Source organism: Bubalus kerabau, chromosome 5 (genome assembly GCF_029407905.1).
Source record: "Bubalus kerabau isolate K-KA32 ecotype Philippines breed swamp buffalo chromosome 5, PCC_UOA_SB_1v2, whole genome shotgun sequence".
Classification (NCBI taxonomy): Eukaryota; Metazoa; Chordata; class Mammalia; order Artiodactyla; family Bovidae; genus Bubalus; species Bubalus kerabau.
In genome coordinates this window covers 112,131,274-112,155,106 of record NC_073628.1, presented here as the reverse complement: position 1 = coordinate 112,155,106, position 23,833 = coordinate 112,131,274, and the positions used below count along the sequence as shown (strand labels likewise).

The window sequence follows — 23,833 nt, the reverse complement described above, 5'->3', positions numbered from 1 at the left end:
TTCTCCTTCCTGGAAAGGATCTACTTTAAAAATGCCTCAACTGTCTGGCAGGTAGTTTTGTCCTCACTGTGTTAAATTATCATGGATTTCTTAGTTAATTTTTACATTTCCATGTAAGCTTTAAGATTTATATTTTTCCACTTCTAGAAAAATTCTTTTGGTATTCTCATCTGAATTACCCTATATTTATTAGTTAATTTTGGAACCAGTGATATTAAGATAGTTCATCTTACTACAGTTATATGGGGATATCTTTTTGTTTGTTTGGATTATTTTCTATCTTTCAAAGAGATTTTTAGTTTTAGTTTTTTTCACTAAGGTTTTAGGTCTTTCTGGTTAATTTTTTTCTGTTTCTATAATTTTGTTGTTATTTTTTTCCATTCCTTTAACTACTGTTTGCTGAGAGTAAAAAACAAAAAACTGTTGATATTTGAATATTTGTATTATATCTAGGCATTGTTCTTATTAAATCTGGTAACTTTTTATTACCAGATAGCCTTTGGGCTATCTGTTTATATTTGGTAGTAGCCAAAAATGATGTTTGTATTTTTTTCTTTTCTAATGATTTTTTACATTCTCTTTTGTTAAAAGGCATGTTATATGATACTAAGTATAGGTACTTTTCCCATGTATTTCCTTTAGTTGAATCAGCTTTAGTGGTTTGCTGTTTATGATATCCCCTTTTGAAGAATAGTTTTGTGGGTTTTTAAAAATTTTTTGGCCTTGCTACATGCCTTGCAGGATCTTACTTCCCTGAGCAGGAATTGAACCCAGGCCTTTGACAGTAGAAGTGCAGAGTCCTAACCACTGGACTGCCAGGGAATTCCCTGAAGAATAGCATTCATTAAATTCAAATCATTTATTTAGCTGTTTCTTAGTTAAGAGCAAATTCAGTATTTTATCAGGTGCCTTTTCAGCATCATGTTATATAATCATATGGTTTAATTTATTGAGATATGCTTATACATTTTCTGATACCTTATTTGTGTTTCTAGAGTAAACCTAAAATTTAGGTTTAGCATTAATGTGGAATTCTTTTGATAAATTGCTAGACTTTTTGGCTTATATTTTTAATACCTGTAAACATAAATTGGTTTATAATCCTCTGTCTCCTTTTTAACCATTTTTAACATCTGTATTTTATAACTTTCAGTATGTAAGTCTTGAACTTCTTTTGTTAAATTTATTCCTAAGTGTTTTATTACTGAATGGAATTGTTGTCTTAATTTTATTTTTGGATTGTTTGTTGCTAGGCTTCAGAAATACAATCAGTTTTTTGCATATTGATTTTGCATCCTGTAATCTTGGTACTCATTTTTTTTTCCCCCTCATAGTTTTAAGGTGAATTTCTTGAGATTTTCTACATATAGGATTGTATCATCTGTGAATAAAAATAATTTTAATTCTTCTTTTACTACATTAATGCTTTTTTGCTTTATTGCATGAATTAAAAGCTCTTATATAATACTGAATGAAACTGGCAGAAAGGATTTCTTTATCTTAGGGGGAAAGTATTCATTCACAATGAAGTGTGATGTTAGCTGTGAGTTTTTGTAGATACCCTTTATCAGGTTAAGTTTCCTTCTATTCCTAGTTAAGAAAAGTATGTATTATTATATTATTAGATATTGTCTAAGGTTTTTCTACCTATATTGAGATAATCTTGTGATTTATGTTATTTATTATAATAATATGAGGTGTTTCATGGTGGGAGGGGTTGTTGTTTTAATGTTAAAGCAACTTTCCATTCCTGGGAAAAATCCATCTTGACCACACTGTGAAATTCTTTTTACTTGTTGCTGGATTTAGTTTGCTAAAGTACTATTGGCCTCATAGAATGACTTGGAAATTGTTTCCTCATTTGCTTACTGAATGAGTTTGTTAAGGATTATTATTATTTCTTCTTTAAATATTTGGCAGAGTGTGTCAGTGAAACCATCTGGACTTGGACTTTTCTTTGTGGAAAAATTTTATATTACCTAGTTCAGTTTCTTTACTTTTTATAAGTCTATTCAGATTTTCTATTTCTTCTTGAAGTTCTTTTTGGTTGTCATTGCCTTTCTAGAAATTTGTAAATTTAATTTTTCTAATTAGTGGGCATTAAGTTGTTCATAACATTCTCTTGTGATTTAATTCCTTTAAATTTCCTCTTCCTTTAGTGTTCTGTAGTTTCAGTTGTAATATTCCTTCTTTCATTCTTGATTGGTCATTTCCGTCTTCTGTCTTTTTTCTTTTCTTCATTGTTCTAGCTAAATATTTGTTACCTTCTTCAAAGTGCATGTGTGTGTGTGTGTTTAATGTTGGGTTGTGTGTGGTGGGTGGTGCTTCCGGGGCCAGAACACCACACATTCCCACTGTTTTTAATGTTCTTATGCAAATTTGATTGTTAGAAGAGTTGGAGATATGCAAACTGAACCTTCTAGAATGACTCTTAACTCATTCTCAGTATACATAAGCCAGGAGAACTGTTATTTCTTTCTTGGCCATTGGAACTGTTGTGATCAACGTTTGTTGAGATCGAGAATGTGATGCCATGGCTATAAGCAAAGGATCAGAAATTCACTGTAATTGCCACAGAGCTGCAGACTCTGTAGCAGACACTGTAATTGCCACAGTACTGCATCTGTTCCAAAGAACATCCACATCTTTACAGTGATGCTTGCAACAGATATTTCCAACGCAGAATGACCACAAAATTCCAGCCTTTCAAATCATACATAAGTGCATCCCATTGTGAAATCTGATTCACATCTAGAAGCATAGCTACATGAGAGTCTGGGCAATATGGTTTTTACTTTCCCTCTTCCGTTCACTGTAAATTCTGTAAGGTGCTGGCAACGGATACTAAACGTCATCTGCCCTGTCCTTCACAATGCTGAATAGTTGATGGGAGTTAAGGACTTATTTTTCCTGGCTTTGAAATAGGGGTTAGAATCAATGCCTTTAATCATAGTTTAAAAAAAACCAACTTTATTACTGGAAGACAGTGACTGATATTGAATCATCTTCATTTAGAATTCAAATATTTCTTAGAATGTAGGCTGTTATCTAGATGTTGCTCCTTAAACTATAAAACATCAGCCTCTCTTTAGCTGTACCATTTATTTTGCCCCTGAGAGACTTACAGAATCATAATCATGAGGTTGCTTATTAAATATCATTTGTGATGATGAATTCGACGTTGGTAACGGGCTGTACATTTTTAAACATTGCTTTTGAAGTTATGATAATACATAATTAGTATGTGAACTCCCCACCAATTACGGATTGACTCCTGGTTGAAAGGGCACTGTGGATCCTACTTGGGTAATGATGCCTAATGCTAATTCTAAGCTTTTTAGATCTTATATCTCCATTTAATAATGAGTTCATCTCTCTCTTTGTGCTCATCATTTTGCTCTTTCACCTTTTAACATAATATAAAAAGATGGCTTTGAGGGGGCATTGATTGGTTGGTTAGATTGTTTTTTCTTTTTTTTTTACTAGAACTTAGAGCAGGAAAAATTTCTTAAGGTGGACTAAATGTTTGCAAGTACTTCTTTTAAAATATTGAATTCTAAGTCATGGTCCCCTTGAAAAAAGTAGACTACAGAGTTTTAAACTATCTTTTTTGTATTAAATATTGAGAAAAAGGCTTTAGATTTTATTTTAAACCATTTAAAATCTGTTCTTAAGCCTTGAGATTTTCTGAAGCATTTGCCAGAGGAGAGAACACAATTTTTGACATAAGGGTAAAGGCATTTTATTAGTTGTGTTTTTACTAGATTACTATATGGTGTTTTCTTATTGAGTAGAAAAAGGAAAACTATTTTTTCTCCGATTTCATCCTCTCTAAAGCCAGTTTGAGAGAGCACTGTTACACTACAGTAAATAGAACTCCTAACAGTCTGTGGTTTTAATAGAATGGTAGACCTGCTTGCTTACTACTAACTTGAAGCATTTTGCAAATTTTAAAGCTGTAATTACGATAACAGGTAGGAAATTTGGGTACTCCTGAGTAATACTCTTTCAAGTTGTGTCATCCCCCACCCCAAGAAATTACTGGTATTAATGTAAGTCAAAGGTAAAATTCATATTATTCTGATTCAAGAGTGATATTTATACTCATAAACATATTCACTGGGAAAGAGTAATGTTTCTAGAACAAATAGCAATTCTGAAATATTCTAGTTAAACTGTGTTTTCAACAGACTTTTTAGTTTTGGTTGCTGTAAACAATGTTACTGTCAGCAAACTAAACACTTCATACATATAAACATGCACCATTTGTTTCCCCATTTTCAGTATTTTCTGATTTTTGTGATTTGGACAAAATAACAAAAAGGTTATTTTGTCTTTTGAAGACTAAGAGTCTGTGTTTTATTTTATATAGTGGTTGCCAGTGGAAATGTCTTTTCCTTCACATTTAAATAAATTAAGTGTCTGAATATTTGCTTAATCTTAATTAGCATCACAGCATTCATAAACATGTGTTTCAGTTATTTATACTATGTCAAGGACATTTTGTTTTCAAGTTTCTAAGTAATTTCTGTGAATGCAAATGGAATTAGCATGCATTAACACTAATATTCAAGAAGCAAACTGTTATTTTGTCATAAAATCTACCTTTGATAGTCTAGAATTTAAGAGCAACTTTGAGGCACCTAGTAAATCTTTCACCTCTTTATATCTGTCTTGCCTTCCAGCCTGTAAGTGGCATTTAGCTAGGTTTTTATTAAAAATAGACTTCACAAGAAATTTTATATTCACATTAAATGCAGAAATATTTTAAAGTCAGGCATTTATTATTCAGCTGTTACTAATATAATGCACATGATCATTCATTTTTTGAAACTAACTGAGCAATCACTGCAAACACTGAGAAGTATGAAATGTTTGGTGGATAAATTTGGCTGCAGCAAAATTAAAAACTTCTGTTTACCAAATAATACCTAAAACATAATTTCTTTAAAAGGTATTAATTGGGAGAAGATATTTAGAACACATATAAGTGATAAAATCTTCATGTCTATATTACATGAAAAACTCTTCAAATAAATAAGGAAATAATAAATATATCCTACAGCTTTGCTTCTCAAAGCATAAACATTAGCATCACCTAGAAGCTTGTAAGAAATGCAAATTCTAACACCCTGACCTACACCTACTGAATCAGAGTTTCCGGAGGTAGACACAGGAAACAGCTATTTTAACAGGCTCCCCATATAATTTTTATGCACGCTGAAGTTTGAGAAACCTCACCCTAGGGAAACATGTATTTAATTAATGTACATAGTTGTATTGTTTGCATATTCACATTGTAGAACATTTTCAGCAGTGAAAATGAAGGAACTGCATCTCCATGAAATGATGCGGATGAATAACGAGCATAAATGTTGAATGAAAGAGTGTCAGAAAAACACACTGCAATTCTATTTATGAGCATGCAAAACAGACTGCACTGTTTAGGAATATGTACATTGACCATAGGAATATGTGAGCAGACCATTAAAAAAGGGGGTTCAGTTCAGTCGCTCAGTCGTGTCCGACTCTTTGCAACCCCATGGACTGCGGCACTCCAGGCTTCCCTGTCCATCACTAACTCCCAGAGCTTACTCAAACTCATGTACATTGAGTTGGCGATGCCATTCCAACCATCGCATCCTCTGTTACCCCTTTGCCTTCTTCCTTCAATTTTCCCCAGCATCAGGGTCTTTTCAAATGAGTCAGTTCTTCACATCAGGTGACCAAAGTATTGGAGCTTCAACTTCAGCATCAGTCCTTCCAATGAATATTAAGGACTGACTTCCTTTAGGATGGACTGGTTGGATCTCCTTGCTGTCCAAGGGACTCTCAAGAGTCTTCTCCAACAACACAATTCAAAAGCATCAGTTCTTCAGCGCTCAGCTTTCTTTACAGTTCAATTCTCACATCCATCCATGTCTACTGGAAAACCCATAGCTTTGATTAGACGGACTTTTGTTGGCAAAGTAATGTCTCTGCTTTTTAATATGCTGTTTAGGTTTGTCATAGCTTTTCTTCCAAGGAGCAAGGGTCTTTTAATTTCATGGCTGCAGTCACCATCTGCAGTGATTTTGGAGCCCCCCAAAATGAAGTTTCTGTTTCCATTATTTCCCCATCTGTGAAGTGATGGGACCAGATACCATGATCTTAGTTTCCTGAATCTTGAGTGTTAAGCCAACTTTTTCACTCTTCTCTTTCACTTTCATTAAGAGGCTCTTTAATTTTGCCATAAGGGTGGTATCATCTGTATATCTGATGTTATTGATATTTCTCCCGGCAGTCTTGATTCCAGCTTGTGCTTCATCCAGCCTGGCATATCGCATGATGTACTCTGCATACAAGTTAAATAAGCAGGGTGACAATATACAGCCTTGACATACTCCTTTCCCAATTTGGAACCAGTCTGTTGTTCCATGTCCGGTTCTGACTGTTGCTTCTTGACCGGCATACAGATTTCTCAGGAGGCAGGTCAGGTGGTCTGGTATTCCCATCTCTTTCAGAATCTTCCACAGTTTATTGTGATCCACACAGTCAAAGGCTTTGGCATAGTCCATAAAGCAGAAGTAGATGTTTTTCTGGAACTCTCTTGCTTTTTCAATGATCCAGCAGATGTTGGCAATTTGATCTCTGATTCCTCTGCCTTTTCTAAACCCAGCTTGAACATCTGGAACTTCACGGTTCAGGTACTGTTGAAGCCTGGCTTGGAGAATTTTGAGCATTACTTTGCTAGCATGTGAGATGAGTGCAATTGTGCAATAGTTTGAACATTCTTTGGCATTGCCATTCTTTGGGGTTGGAATGAAAACTGACCGTTTCCAGTCCTGTGGCCACTGCTGAGTTTTCCAAATTTGTTGGCATATTGAGTGCAGCACTTTCACAGCATCATCTTTTGGGATTTGAAATAGCTCACCTGGAATTCCATCAGCTCCACTAGCTTTGTTGGTAGGGATGCTTCCTAAAGCCCACTTGACTTCACATTCTGAGATATCTGGCTCTAGGTGAGTGATCACAGCACCGTGGTTATCTGGGTCATGAAGATCTTTTTTGTATAGTTCTTCTGTGTATTTTTACCACCTCTTAATATTTTCTGCTTCTGTTAGGTCCATACCATTTCTGTCATTAATTGTGCCCATCTTTGCATGAAATGTTCCCTTAGTATCTAATTTTCTTGAAGACATCTCTAGTCTTTCCCATTCTATCGCTTTCCTCTATTTCTTTGCACTGATCACTGAGAAAGGCTTTCTTATCTCTCCTTGCTATTCTTTGGAACTCTGCATTCAAATACATGTATCTTTCCTTTTCTCCTTTGCCTTTAGCTTCTCCTCTTTTCTCAGCTATTTGTAAGGCCTTGTCAGACAACTATTTTCCCTTTTTACAGTTCTTTTTCTTGGGAATTGTCTTAATCACTGCCTCTTGTACAATGTCATGAACCTCCATCCATAGTTCTTCAGGCACTCTATTAGATCTAATCCCTTGAATCTATTTGTCACTTCCACTGTATAATCCTAAGGGATTTGATTTAGGTCATACCTGAATGGTCTAGTGGTTTTCCCTACTTTTCTTCAATTTCAGTCTGAATATTTGACAATAAGGAGTTCATGATCTGAGCCACAGTCAGCTCCCAGTCTTGTTTTTGCTAGCTGTATAGATCTTCTCCACCTTTGGCTGCAAAGAATATAATCAATCTGATAGCAGATTGACCATCTGGTCATGTCCACATGTAGAGTCTTCTTTTGTGTTATTGGAAGAGGATGTTTGCTGTCATGACCAGTGCATTCTCTTGGTAAAACTCTGTTAGCCTTTGACCTGCTTCGTTTTGTACTTCAAGGCCAAATTTACCTGTTACTGTCTTGACTAGAAAGACCTGGTTCAATCCCTGGGTCCGAAAAATCTCCTGGAGATGGGAATGGCAGCCCACTCCAGTATTCTTACCTGGAGAATCCCATGGATAGAGGAGCCTTGCAGACTATAGTCCATGGAGTCACAAGAGTCGGACATGACTTAGCGACTAAACCGCCATCAAACATAAACGTCATTTATGTTTAAGGGAATTGTTAGAATAAGCTTAATGCAAGAATGGGGCTTCCCAGGTGGCTCAATGGTAAACAATCTGTCTGCCAAGAAGGAGACACAGGTTTCATACCTGGGTTGGGTAGATCCCCTGGAGAAGGAAGTAGCAACTCACTTCAGTAACCTTGCCTGGGAAATCCCATGCACAAAGGAGCCTGGTGGGCTATAGTTCATGGCGTCACAAAGGGTCAGACACAACTTAGTGACTAAACAGCAATAATTCCAGATTAAATATGAGTATCATTGTTTATTCAAATATTCACTCAATAAGAAAAGATTTTTACTTCCTGTTATTTGTGATTTACTTAATGGGTTCCAGAAAGTGTGTTTTCCTGAAGTTTTTTTTTTTAAGTTATTTCTGAATAGGGCTTACTGTTGCAGATTATTGTAAATCTGTCAAATGAAATACTTTACATATTATTGAAATACTTACATTAAAAATTGAAATCATTTTTCTGAATTTGAACATTTATTTGGTGTTTTCACGTTTTGTTTGTACGGTTAGTTTTTTTAGATATACTAAATACAGTAGAGTAATGACTCATGTAATTTACATATTATTTCTTTAGTGGGAAAATTTGGATAAGTATTGGAGAAGAGGCTATATTATAAAAGACTGCTCTAGACAATAAAGTTTAGCTAGTAGTATCTTAGTTCCAGGTATCATTAGACAGAGACCATGGTTAACATATTATCTTAAAGGACATAATTGAATTACATAAAATGTGATTGTTCTTTTTTCCCCCTAGAGATCTTAGTTTGAAACATATATAGGTTGCCATGTCAGTATTACAAGCCATGAGCTCAAAAGTTTCACTAAGCTAGCTTTCTTTCTGTTTAGTGATTATTATTTCATCTTTTTGTGACCATTCAACATATGAATGTGTAGTGCTTGTACCTCTTAATATTTCAAGTGTTATTTCTTCCTCTAGTGGTTCTGAATTACTCTTAAGCTGTATAAACTGTATTTTAAACTCTACGAATTTTTCTTTAACAGCAGAGCCAATTTAATTGGCCTCTTTAAATATTAAGCTATTGTTAATGCTGAAAGATTTGTTTCAGATTTTAATATTTATATTAAATTGCATTATTGGTCTTAGCGCTTTACTCCTCTGTGTACTTATGTGCTTTGATATGAAACAGTTTTTTCCCACTGTCAGAACCAACCCCACCCTGACCTTGAACTTGGCCATGAGATTTGCTTTGGCTCCAGTTATGTTAGATATAAAATTGACAAAAAGTTTGAAATGCACTTTCCCAGTTGGGCTTGCTTACTTTTGCCCCTTTGCCATCACCAGGAAGAGAACATGATCAACCAGCTGCTGGTCCCAGTGAGAGGAGGAAAGCCACTTGGAGTGGCGCTGATTTGCCCCAGCCAAATCATTCAACCTTCAGCCTCATAAAGAAGTGCTACTGAAATTAGCCAACACTAATTTGTCTCTCAGATCTGTGAAAATAAATGATGGCTCTAAGCTACTACATTTTAGAATAGTTTGTTATACCGCAATTTTGTGGTAATGACTAATTAATGCCCTGTTCTTAGAAATTTTATGATACTGAGTGAATAAAGGCTACATAATTATCAAGGCTCTAATCATCTTCTGTTTATGAAAGAATTGTTATTTATTGAGTGTCAATGTACGTTAGCTAATTATATTACCTTCACTGGCTTCCCCTTGTGTGAAATCACAGGGGAAATTTTACATAAAAATACTCTACTACCTTTGTGTGTATGCTTTATAATCTTCACATGTAAAAATGCATACTTAAATACGTGACATGCAATCTGAAGCAAAGGTCTCCAAACTGAAGTAAGAAAACCCTGATGGAACACTGGAAGTATTCAGGGTTTATGTAGAAGGTATTCAGGATGTACGTAGATCCTCAAAGTTCATATATAAGTTGATATGCCTGGCAGTGAAGCCTGAGATACCGTGCCAGTGCCTCCTTGTCTTCTTCAACTTCTATAATAGCTTTTTTCTGTTTTACAGAAGAAAGGCATACTCATTATTATGGGTCTTAAGACGATACATTTTGCCAGGTTGTAAAAACCTCAGGATTATCTAACAAAGGACTCCTTTTTCCTAAATGTTGTTACTGAGTAACTTGCTGTCATCCTTTGTCTTAAAAATATTTCTGTTAAGAGTGAAACATTGTGTTAGAAAAAGTATATTTTATACTTTGTTTTAGTTCTTTTACTTTAGATATTTCTTGAAACAGTGAAAATGTGTGAAGTTTATTTTTTTCTTTAAAGGAGTTCTTTCTTCAGTTTTGTCAAAAATGTATACATTGTTCCTTATTTTCAAGTTCCATGGTGAAAGGTTGTTGTTGAATCACGTGAATACACCGGGATTTTTGGCCCCCGGAGGAGAAGAATTCAATCCGGGGCCAGAGACGAGGCTTGATCGCTCAGAGCTTTTGTGTAATAAAGTTTTATTAAAGTATAAAGGAGATAGAGAAAGCTTCTGACATAGGCATCAGACGGGGGCAAAAAGAGTACCCCCCTGCTAGTCTTCAGCTGGATGTTATATAGTCACTAGCAGTCTGTTAATGAAAGAAAGGAATGTCTTAAAATTTAGAATGGCACCAAATGGTTTATCTTGGGCCATAAAATAATTAACTTGAATCTTAAAGAAGGGCAGACCACCATACAAATAGTTTCATTTACATAGATTAGGGGAACAATATCTGAGTATAACATACTGGTTTGTCAAGTAGGTTTTGGGCCAAGAGGCGAACGGACTTGGAGACCGAGTTTGGGGTAAAGGCGTAGTACATTAGCATAGCTTAAGACAAACATTTTCATAAGAAAAAGGCATTGGTTATCTCTAGGCTCAAGAATAGCTAACTTCAGGAGAAACCAGGTGTCATTATGGCAACACAGTATTTTAAGAGAAACCTCTCTTTAAATTTGTATAGAGAAGGAAAAAATATTGCTAGTTTGTTTCCTCCTGCCGCTTAAGAGAGATAAAAATGTCTGACACTTGCAGGCTATTTCCTCCATTTGGAGACCCCTGGCCTTCCTGCCTGTTACCGTCTCAATGGGAGCAAATCAAAGTAGCCATTAGCACCAAGTATTGATGTAGATCTTCTTACTTCAGTTGGATAATAAACAGATATAATTAATACTGGTCAGTGGTCCATTATCTGCAATTTGAAAATCTTGAAAGTTCTGAATACCAAAAATTCATTTCATGATGAATAAGCAGATATGATTAGATATCTGCTTATCTTTATATATCCCACTTCGTGTAATTGTTCACTAGTTTTCCAGTAGAAACATGAATGTATTTGGCTACAGAGTGCAGACACAACCCTTATTTGGAGTGTTTCATATTTCCTTTCAAAAAGTGGAAAGTTTAGAATTATGAAGCTTATCTGTCCCAAGTGCCTGGGATAAGGTATTGTATTTCTGCACATTGGTTTGATGTTGTTAAAACCATTTTATTACTTTGCAAAAATTGTGATTTGTAAAATACTCTCAATTACTAGGTAACAAGGTAGATGATTCTAGTTCCTCGTGTTAAATAAAAAATTAAGGCACAGTCCAATCAAGATGTCAAATCATTAAAAATATTTTTAATAATAGGTGACTGTGATTTGGGGCACAGACGTGGGATTTAAAAAATTGAATGACATTACTATGACATTTTCCTTTTTTTATGACTGCATCTCTATAAATATATAAATGAAACTATAGGAATAAAATTAATACCAACAATAAGAATGGAATTCTAAGAGTAGGTAAACTCATTTGTAGTTACCAGGACAAAAAGCAGAGGGAGAGGCTGTGCTACAACCGTCTCACGAAGACATGTATTTCTAATAAAACACTGTGTGCTGTGTGCCTAGTTACTCAGTCGTGTGCAATTCTTTTGTGAACCCATGGACTGTAGCCCACGAGGCTCCTCAGTCCATGGAATTTTCCAGGCAAGAACACTGGAGCAGGTTGCCATTTCCCACTTCCGGGGATCTTTCCAAACCAGGGACCAAACCCACATGTCTTGTGTCGCCTGCGTTAGCAGGTGGTTTCTTACCACTGTGCCACCTGGGAAGCCCTGATAAAATACTACTTTTGTTTAATAATTATTAAAATTTATTGTTTTTTATCAATTGTTTACTGATAACTTTAATAGTAACTCAAGTGGAAAAAATGTCTTACAATTAGAGCATTTTGGTCACAGAAAATTAATGTTTGTATTGTGTACATTTTTCTTTTTCAAAGGAGAGAATGCTAAGTAAGATAGTCTAAAAAAACAGTATAAAATCAACTGGACACATTTTATTTTGCATGGGAAATGAAACAAAATTCAAAGAAAAGATTACATAAAGTTTTCCATTATTAAATAATAATTTGTTTATGTATATTTTTAATGGGTGATGTTCAACATCAAACTATTGTGATGTTTAGATTTCATTAGATATACTTAATTCATATTTTAAAATGTTATTATTTAAATATGTTGTAGATGGCAACTCTTGAAAATTTATGATGAAAAATTTTAGACATTGATTTTAAAATTTATGAGGCTATAGTTTTCAGTATTCATTTAGGAAACAAATAGAAGTCTACTTGGTTAGTTAATTTGGGGACAGATGTAGGTAGATAGTTGTAGTCAGCAGAGAATCAATGAGTAGCTATTACTCATAGCTATTACCTGTCAAAAAAACAGGTGCTAAAAAAAAAAAAACAGGTACTAAATGCTTTAAAATTGTTAGATTGAAAAGTGAAATGAAAGTCACTCAGTTGTTTCCAACTCTTTGTGACCCCATGCACTGTAGCCTGCCAGGCTCCTCACTCCATGGAATTCTCCTGGCAAGAATCTTCCCAACCCAGGGATCAAACCCAGGTCTCCTGCATTGCAGGCAGATTCTTTCCACTCTGAACCACCAGTGAATCTAACTAATTGTTTGGTTAGTCTTTAAATAAGTTATCACACAACGTTAAATGAAAAAAACATTTGTAGTTGTTAAGAAATATGTATTTTTATGATATAAATGAAGGAGTTTTAGTAAGATGTGAGTTTTTTCATAAGTTCACACATGAGTGTGAAAAGAACACTCTGCCATTATAGAACTGTCTGTGGTTGTAGTTCAGAATCGGAGAAAATTTTTTCTTGCCTATAGATGTGTTGCCTCTTGCTTGTTCATGTTCTCTAGTGCTCTCTCTCAGCTCCCCTTCCTTCTCTTCCTTCCTTTTCTCTCCCTCTCTTTTGTTTCCTTCTCTCCTTCCTCTGTCTTCTTCCCCTCCATCTTTCCCTTTTCCCTTCTGCCCTTCTTCCCTGATCTTTCACTCTTGTGATTCTCCTTTCCTCTCTCCTCCCTTACCAGCCTCCGTTTCTTCTATCAGTGCCCTTCTCCTTCTCCCCTGTGTCCTGTTCCTCGTCCTTCTCCTGTTTTCCTCTAGTCTTATGTGTTATGCCCCCTTTACCAGTGGCTCTCAAGCCCGTGCTTGAGTCTCTTACATATACATTTCCTGATTTCTTTTCATTGCCACCAGTTCATTCTTCAATTCTTGTTATCTCTTTGTTTTACAGTTCTTCTGCCATGCCAGAAAAATTGAGTAAATGCCTTTTTCAGACTACTAATCAACCAAAAATCTGAGATTTTGCTGACAAAATAATAAATTATTTGTCTTGTATCAGCTTAGAATTGACTTCCCTATATTTATTCTTTTTATAAGTCATTTTGTCAGACTTTATTTCTAACTGGGTATATAGTGATACTGATGTCACAGAGACAACTGATTGTGAGACCAAGATTGCCAATATATTAAATTATATTAAATTTTTATTAAATATATTAAATTTTTCTACTATTAAAATTTTCTAGCCAAGATACTTAATAGATGCTACTGCAAAGTGAATAAGGAAAGACTGAGCTATTACTCTGGTAGGCTGGTGTGAATGAGAAGAAACACTACACCAGGCCAGGTCAGTGTAGTTTCCTTACAAGTGTGCAAGAATGTGTGCTCTATAGATGTGATGAGGAAATGTTGTCAAAACGTAGCACTTTGGCTTAGTTTATAGAAAGCTACAGAAAAAATGTTACCTTCATCTTAAAAGCAAAAAACACTGTATGAGAAACAAAATTATAACTTTTCCTGATCCCTTCAGAGAGCTGAGGTCACAAGGCAGGGGAACACTTATTTTTAAAATAACTTTGTATTTGTTACCATCTATAAAATAAAAAATTAAAGTAAAATAAAAAATAATCCTAAAATTCAGGAAATCACAGAAAGGTAGACAAATAAATAAGTTATATAATATGTTGTAAAAAAAATAGTATTAAAATAGTGTTTTTAAAAATCTGAAATGTATCAGTCTTTTTTAAAAAGCTGAAGCATTATTCACGTCTGGGCCCTATTATAGACCTAGTGAATTAGACTCTTAAGAGAGGAGACCAAGCATTTGCATTTCAGAATTGCTCCTCAGATCATTTTCATGTGTACCCCTCTGACTTCTCCTGGGACAGGAATAACTATTCTTGCTATAAGTATTTACAGGTTCCTGAATTGGTGAAACAAGAATATGGAAATGCAGATAAAGGCTAAATAATGAAGATATTTTGTATGTCATAGAAAGCTTTGTTTGATGAACTTCATTGCATTAAAATATTGTCTCTGTTTTAATATCATTTAGCAAAACGTAAGGACCAAATCTGTCTAGTAAAAGAGAAAAGCCAAATTGTTTTTTCTTATGAACTATTATTTTTTATGAACTATTATTATTGAGATAATACAGTTCATTATGACTCTTTAAAAACAGCATCAGTTCAGTTCAGTCACTCAGTCGTGTCCGACTCTTTTCAACCCCATGAATTGCAGCACACCAGGCCTCCCTGTCCATTACCAACTCCCGGAATTCACTCAGACTCACGTCCATTGAGTCAGTGATGCCATCCAGCCATCTCATCCTCTGTCATCCCCTTCTCCTCCTGCCCCCAATCCCTCCCAGCATCAAAGTCTTTTCCAATGAGTCAACTCTTTGCATGAGGTGGCCAAAGTACTGGAGTTTCAGCTTTAACATCATTCCTTCCAAAGAACACCCAGGGCTGATCTCCTTTAGATTGGACTGGTTGGATCTCCTTGTAGTCCAAGGGACTCTCAAGAGTCTTCTCCAACACCACAGTTCAAAAGCATCAATTCTTTGGCGCTCAGCTTTTTTCACAGTCCAACTCTCACATCCATACATGACCACTGGAAAAACCATAGCCTTGGCTAGACGGACCTTTGTTGGCAAAGTAATGTCTCTGCTTTTGAATATGCTATCTAGGTTGGTCATAACTTTCCTTCCAAGGAGTAAGCATCTTTTAATTTCATGGCTGCAGTCACCATCTGCAGTGATTTTGAAGCCCCAAAAAATAAAGTCTGACACTGTTTGCACTGTTTCCCCATCTATTTCCCATGAAGTGATGGGACCAGATGCCATGATCTTCGTTTTCTGAATGTTGAGCTTTAAGCCAACATTTTCACTCTCCTCTTTCACTTTCATCAAGAGTCTTTTTAGTTCCTCTTCACTTTCTGCCATAAGGGTGGTGTCATCTGCATATCTGAGCTTATTGATTTTTCTCCCGGCAATCTTGATTCCAGCTTGTGCCTCTTCCAGCCCAGCGTTTCTCATGATGTACTCTGCATATAAGTTAAATAAGCAGGGTGACAGTATACAGCCTTGACGTACTCCTTTTCCTATTTGGAACCAGTCTCTTGTTCCATGTCCAGTTCTAACTGTTGATTCCTGACCTGCATATAGGTTTCTCAAGAGGCAGGTCAGGTGGTCTGATATTCCCATCTCTAAAGGTCATTAAATAGATTGAACTCCAAATCTACATTCTCTTTTGTAGTTAAATTCTCCATTTTGGATTAGTTTTTCAATCTTTTCTTGCATGGAATTTACCATATTACTAATATAGAAAGATACTTAATATAGAAATGTACTTTATATTAATAAAAATAATCTGGATTGGATGAAAGTGCCTCTGGAAGTGGAGGGACAGTGTGAAATATACCAGAAAAGTAGTTACTTGACATACATAACATGAGGGTTACTCAGTCTTTGGGACTTTGTGATGGCTCAGTGGTAGAGAGTCCTCCTGCAGGGCAGGAGCTGGGAATTCAGCCCCTGGGTCAGGAAGATCACCTAGCTGAGGAAAAGGCCTGCTCCAGTATTCTTGCCTAATAAATCACATGGACAGAGGAGCTACAGTCCCAAGGGTGGCAAAGAGTAGGACACAGCTGAGCCCTCACACACGCAATCTTTTATTTTGAAACTTGCTTCATAGTTATACCAATATAAGTAATAAGGTTCTCAAGAGAGAGTTCTGGTTCTAACAGTATTGTGATAGACTAGATAAACTGAAAATCCTCTGTCAGTGAACATTTATATTTTAGCTAAACACTACTTTAGGTACATAGATTACAGAGTATTGAAATAGTGAAGGGTCTCAAACAAAGCAGAATATAAAAACCAGAGAATTAGACATGTGAGCTGAAGTTCTGTTCCCTGCTGGTGGTGGGAAGTCGCTGTCCTCAGTAATCCAGGGCTCTGGATGTTGAAGAGTTAGTGGGGAGGGAACAGATGGTGTGGACCTGGGAACTGTGTACCTAGAGTGTTGTAATTGCCTATTTGCAAGGCGACAGTTCTAGAAACTTCGTCTTAGCCTGGGCTCTGAGTGGTGGAGAGGAATTGACTCCGAGAATTCTAACCACTACCTTCATGGTATGGGATGCTGCTTCTTCCTACCCCATCACAGACAAATAAACAAAAGAAGAGAATTAAATCAAGAATTGAATAAAATGTAAGGAATGAAATCCTGTGAGCAAAGAGAGTCATAAATGTGGGTAAATCTTAGTATTGAGTCTATAAAACAACAATAATAGAAAAATAAGACTAGTTTGGGGGTTTTTTTAAGGTGGAAGTAAAAATTTGGACAATTAAAATGTAACCTAGGTTTTGGAGGAGTATTCATGAAATGGAAGCAATGTAAGGTTTTTATATAATCTGTATAACAATATTAATTTTGTCCTTAAAGTCATGCCTGCATTCTCAAATTTTAAATCATTAAAGAATAGAAGTATAAACTCTACTTTCAAACCTACAGTAAGAGAGAAAACTCAGTTTGTATTAAAAAGAACTCTGCTGCTGCTGCTAAGTCGCTTCAGTCGTGCTGACTCTGTGCTACCCCATAGACGGCAGCCCACCAGGCCCCGCCGTCCCTGGGATTCTGCAGGCAAGAACACTGGAGTGGGTTGCCATTTCCTTCTCCAATGCATGAAAGTGAAAAGTGAAAGTGAAGGCGCTCAGTCGTGTCCAACTCTTAGCGACCCCATGGACTGCAGCCTACCAGGCTCCTCCGTCCATGGGATTTTCCAGGCAAGAGTACTGGAGAGGGGTGCCATTGCCTTCTCCTAAAAAAGAACTCTACAAGGCAGGAAATGAAGAACCACAGGAAAAGCCAGGATAAAAAAAAAATTTTTTTTTAAAAACTATGTAGAGGATCATGTCATCTGCAAACAGTGAGAGCTTTACTTCTTCTTTTCCAATTTGGATTCCTTTTATTTCTTTTTCTGCTCTGATTGCTGTGGCCAAAACTTCCAAAACTATGTTGAATAGTAATGGTGAAAGTGGGCACCCTTGTCTTGTTCCTGACTTTAGAGGAAATGCTTTCAATTTTTCACCATTGAGGATAATGTTTGCTGTGGGTTTGTCATATATAGCTTTTATTATGTTGAGGTATGTTCCTTCTATTCCTGCTTTCTGGAGAGTTTTTATCATAAATGGATGTTGAATTTTGTCAAAGCCTTTCTCTGCATCTATGGAGATAATCATATGGTTTTTATTTTTCAATTTGTTAATGTGGTGTATTACATTGATTGATTTGCAGATATTGAAGAATCCTTGCATCCCTGGGATAAAGCCCACTTGGTCATGGTGTATGATCTTTTTAATGTGTTGTTGGATTCTGATTGCTAGAATTTTGTTAAGGATTTTTGCATCTATGTTCATCAGTGATATTGGCCTGTAGTTTTCTTTTTTTGTGGGATCTTTGTCAGGTTTTGGTATTAGGGTGATGGTGGCCTCATAGAATGAGTTTGGAAGTTTACCATCCTCTGCAATTTTCTGGAAGAGTTTGAGCAGGATAGGTGTTAGCTCTTCTCTAAATTTTTGGTAGAATTCAACTGTGAAGCCGTCTGGACTTGGGCTTTTGTTTGCTGGAAGATTTTTGATTACAGTTTCAATTTCCGTGCTTGTGATGGGTCTGTTAAGATTTTCTATTTCTTCCTGGTCGAGTTTTGGAAAGTTGTACTTTTCTAAGAATTTGTCCATTTCTTCCTCGTTGTCCATTTTATTGGCATATAATTGTTGATAGTAGTCTCTTATGATCCTTTGTATTTCTGTGTTGTCTGTTGTGATCTCTCCATTTTCATTTCTAATTTTATTGATTTGATTTTTCTCCCTTTGTTTCTTGATGAGTCTGGCTAATGGTTTGTCAATTTTATTTATCCTTTCAAAGAACCAGCTTTTGGTTTTGTTGATTTTTGCTATTGTCTCTTTTGTTTCTTTTGCATTTATTTCTGCTCTAATTTTTAAGATTTCTTTCCTTCTAATAACCCTGGGGTTCTTCATTTCTTCCTTTTCTAGTTGCTTTAGGTGTAGAGTTAGGTTATTTATTTAACTTTTTTCTTGTTTCTTGAGGTGTGCCTGTATTGCTATGAACTTTCCCCTTAGGACTGCTTTTACCGTGTCCCACAGGTTTTGGGTTGTTGTGTTTTCATTTTCATTCGTTTCTATGCAAATTTTGATTTCTTTTTTGATTTCTTCTGTGATTTGTTGGTTATTCAGCAGCGTGTTGTTCAGCCTCCATATGTTGGATTTTTTAATAGTTTTTCTCCTGTAATTGAGATCTAATCTTACTGCATTGTGGTCAGAAAAGATGCTTGGAATGATTTCTATTTTTTTGAATTTACCAAGGCTAGCTTTATGGCCCAGGATGTGATCTATCCTGGAGAAGGTTCCATGTGCGCTTGAGAAGAAGGTGAAATTCATTGTTTTGGGATGAAATGTCCTATAGATATCAATTAGGTCTAACTGGTCTATTGTATCGTTTAAAGTTTGTGTTTCCTTGTTAATTTTCTGTTTAGTTGATCTATCCATAGGTGTGAACTAATCAGTGACTATAGTAAAGTTACAGGATATAAAATCAACACACAGAAATCCCTTGCATTCCTATACACTAATAATGAGAAAACAGAAAGAGAAATTAAGGAAACAATTCCATTCACCATTGCAACGGAAAGAATAAAATACTTAGGAATATATCTACCTAAAGAAACTAAAGACCTATATATAGAAAACTATAAAACACTGGTGAAAGAAATCAAAGAGGACACTAACAGATGGAGAAATATACCATGTTCATGGATTGGAAGAATCAATATAGTGAAAATGAGTATACTACCCAAAGCAATCTATAGATTCAATGCAATCCCTATTAAGCTACCAACAGCATTCTTCACAGAGCTAGAACAAATAATTTCACAATTTGTATGGAAATACAAAAAACCTCGAATAGCCAAAGCGATCTTGAGGAAGAAGAATGGAACTGGAGGAATCAACCTACCTGACTTCAGGCTCTACTACAAAGCCACAGTTATCAAGACAGTATGGTACTGGCACAAAGACAGAAATATAGATCAGTGGAACAAAATAGAAAGCCCAGAGATAAATCCACGCACATATGGACACCTTATCTTTGACAAAGGAGGCAAGAATATACAATGGATTAAAGACAATCTCTTTAACAAGTGGTGCTGGGAAAACTGGTCAACCACTTGTAAAAGAATGAAACTAGAACCCTTTCTAACACCATACACAAAAATAAACTCAAAATGGATTAAAGATCTCAATGTAAGACCAGAAACTATAAAACTCCTAGAGGAGAACATAGGCAAAACACTCTGACATACATCACAGCAGGATCCTCTATGACCCACCTCCCAGAATATTGGAAATCAAAGCAAAAATAAACAAATGGGACCTAATTAACCTTAAAAGCTTCTGCACATCAAAGGAAACTATAAGCAAGGTGAAAAGACAGCCTTCAGAATGGGAGAAGATAATAGCAAATGAAGCAACTGACAAACAACTAATCTCGAGAATATACAAGCAACTCCTACAGCTCAACTCAAGAAAAATAAATGACCCAATCAAAAAATGGGCCAAAGAACTAAATAGACATTTCTCCAAAGAAGACATACAGATGGCTAACAAACACATGAAAAGATGCTCAACATCACTCATTATCAGAGAAATACAAATCAAAACCACTATGAGGTACCATTTCACACCAGTCAGAATGGCTGCGATCCAAAAGTCTACAAGTAATAAATGCTGGAGAGGGTGTGGAGAAAAGGGAACCCTCTTACACTGTTGTTGGGAATGCAAACTAGTACAGCCACTATGGAGAACAGTGTGGAGATTCCTTAAAAAACTGGAAATAGACCTGCCTTATGATCCAGCAATCCCACTGCTGGGCATACACACTGAGGAAACCAGAAGGGAAAGAGACACGAGTACCCCAATGTTCATCGCAGCACTGTTTATAATAGCCAGGACATGGAAGCAACCTAGATGTCCATCAGCAGATGAATGGATAAGAAAGCAGTGGTACATATACACAATGGAGTATTATTCAGCCATTAAAAAGAATACATTTGAATCAGTTCTAATGAGGTGGATGAAACTGGAGCCTATTATACAGAGTGAAGTAAGCCAGAAAGAAAAACACCAATACAGTATACTAACGCATATATATGGAATTTAGAAAGATGGTAACAATAACCCTGTGTACGAGACAGCAAAAGAGACACTGATGTATAGAACAGTCTTATGGACTCTGAGAGAGAGGGAGAGGGCGGGAAGATTTGGGAGAATGGCATTGAAACATGTAAAATATCATGCATGAAACGAGTTGCCAGTCCAGGTTCGATGCACGATACTGGATGCTTGGGGCTGGTGCACTGGGACGACCCAGAGGGATGGAATGGGGAGGGAGGAGGGAGGAGGGTTCAGGATGGGGAACACATGTATACCTGTGGCGGATTCATTTTGATATTTGGCAAAACTAATACAATTATGTAAAGTTTAAAAATAAAATAAAATTAAAAAAAAAATAAAGTAAAAAAAAAAAAAAAAGAATCTGACACTGAGCATACACACACACACACACACAATCTTTCAAAAATTTAAGCACCTTAGAAGATTTTCTAATGTATATTCCAACATATTATTTCAAAGGTTAAAAAGAATTCATTATGTCATACCTGCTAATAACCTAGAGGGGTGGGAATGACAGGAGGTGTGAGGGAGATTCAAGAGGGAGGGGATATGTGTACACTTATAGTTAATTCATGTCGATGTATGACAAAAATCAAACCAATACTGTAAAGCCATCATCAATCAATTAAGGAAAATAAATATTTTTAAAAATTGTAAAAAAAAAAAAAAAAAACTAAATAATGATGAGAGTTAATCCAAATATTTGACTAATCTGATCACAGTAAATTTAAACAGATTGAATTTACCATTTGAAAAACCAAATCCCCTGATTGGGTTATTTTATTAAAAATTTAAAAATGATCAGCTAAATGCTATTGCCTTCTCCTAAAAAAGAACTCTACAAGGCAGGAAATGAAGAACCACAGAAAAAGCCAGGATAAAAAAAGTAAAAAAACTAAATAATGATGAGAGTTAATCCAACCATTTGACTAATCTGATCACAGTAAATTTAAACAGATTGAATTTACCATTTGATAAACCAAATCCCCTGATTGGGTTATTTTATTAAAAGTTTAAAAATGATCAGCTAAATGCTGTATGTATAAGAACCCTGTCTAAGCTTTTTTGGTTCTTTCCTACTATCACTAATTTAGACAACTATTTTCTAGATATTTGAAATAAATCAGTAGATTTATTTACAATCTTTACTTGTCCATATGGTTTATTTTTACTTTGGCTTTATTGCCTTTCTAGTAATGAAAATAGTTTAAAGTATCCCCAGTGTTTATTAGTTATTACTTAAGCATTGTTTACATTGATTCCCTAAAGCAAAAGTGTTTGAAAAGAGATTGAAGTAAAGCAGATCAGTGACGACTGAAGCAAATTCATTCTCAAAAGAATAAACAGATATTTTTGCAGGTGTTTATTTGGCTGTGTGTAAACTTAGAAATCTAGGAAATAGATTACTACTCCATTTTATTTATCTTGTGGCAATGCTGATTTTGTATTTCTAAAGCCATTAAGATTTGCAGGGCATTGCCTCTGAATTTAGATTTATGATTGAATAATTTTATAAAAGTTTAATGTAAAAAAAGTCACCTACTAAGTTGAAGAGGAAAACCGATCCTTGAATTTCCCTGGTGATTAACACACAGTTTATTGCACAGAAACTGATTCCAGAGCCGGGAAACTGTGAAACCAGGAAATTTTGCTAGCATTTTGTGCTTATTTAGTATCTTATAAGCCACTGAATATTCCAGATTGTGTGTTGTGCCATATTACAGTAGTATAATAATAAAACTGTATATTCCACAAGTAATTTGTTGTGTATACTTTCAAATGAATTCAAATAACAGAAACAAATTTTAAAACTTTTCTATATTTGATACAAATTTTTTTGTTTTCCAATGATAAAACTTAAACAGTGTTATCATTGTTTAGCCACTAATATCTATGCATAGAACATGTACTAGGTCCTATTAGTGAGTATGAAAATTTAAACACTATTTTCCCTGTTTCCAGTCTGAGAAACACTTTTAAGGGAAGGAGTTTAGGGGAAACACATTTCTTCCACCACAGGTAATTAAAACCAACAAGTCATGTTGTTGTTGTTACTCAGTTGCTCGGTCCTGTCCGACTCTGCAGCCCCATGGACTCCAGGGTGCCAGGGTCCGGCCCTGCACTATCTCCTGGAGTTTGCTCAGACTCACATCCATTGATTCAGTGATGCCATCCAACCCTCTCTTCCTCTGTCACCCCCTTCTCCTCCTACCCTCAATCTTTCCCAGCATTGGGGTCTTTTCCATTGAGTCAGCTCTTCACATCAGGTGGCCAAAATATTGGAGCTTCAGCTTACCAGTCCTTCCAATGAATATTTAGGGTTGATATCCTTTAGGATTAACTGGTTTGATCTCCTTGCAGTCAAGGGACTCTCAAGAGTCTTCTCCAGCACCACAATTTGAAAGCATCAATTCTTTGGTTCTCAGCCTTCTTTATGGTCCAACTCTCACATCTGTACATGAGTACTGGAAAAACTGTAGTTTTGACTATACAGACCTTAGTCAGCAAAGTGATGTCTCTGTTTTTTTTTAATACACTGTCTAGGTTTGTCATAGCTTTCCTTCCAAGGAGCAAGCATCTTTTAATTTCATGGTTACAGTCACTGTCCACAATGATTTTGAAGTCCAAGTCATAGTCATAGTAATGATTTGTAAAAGTTTTTATTTGCCCATAAATTTTGGAATTAACATATAAAATTCATTAATATACTTTCTCTCTAGCATAGAAAGAGACAAATTTGGGAAAAATAAATGACTTTATTCATAGTAATCAGTAATACAGTTGATATTTTTCAAATTCTATCCTTTAGATTTCTCAAGAGTTAGCAGGTAGGAAGAAAGCCGAATGTAGAGAGAGAAGAGGCTGAGAAAAGGGCTCTTTGCTCCTCCTTGGGCTCTAGCCAAAGCAGCTCTTAATTCAATCTG

At 35.7% G+C, this 23,833-nt stretch overlaps 1 protein-coding gene across 6 annotated transcripts in view; it reads left to right on the top strand.

Annotated features, from left to right (window-relative positions):
* COP1 (COP1 E3 ubiquitin ligase) overlaps positions 1-23,833 on the top strand; it is a 236,665-nt gene that overhangs the window by 154,576 nt on the left and 58,256 nt on the right. The window contains exon 16 of one of the 6 annotated variants that reach the window (XM_055582743.1): positions 9,372-9,663. The exons of the other annotated variants lie outside the window; for them this stretch is intronic. Within the exon in view, the coding sequence (XP_055438718.1) occupies positions 9,372-9,490 (119 nt within the window). The 3' untranslated portion in view covers positions 9,491-9,663. Of the gene's footprint in view, positions 1-9,371; positions 9,664-23,833 lie in introns of those variants that run through there. 6 annotated transcript variants of the gene reach the window in all.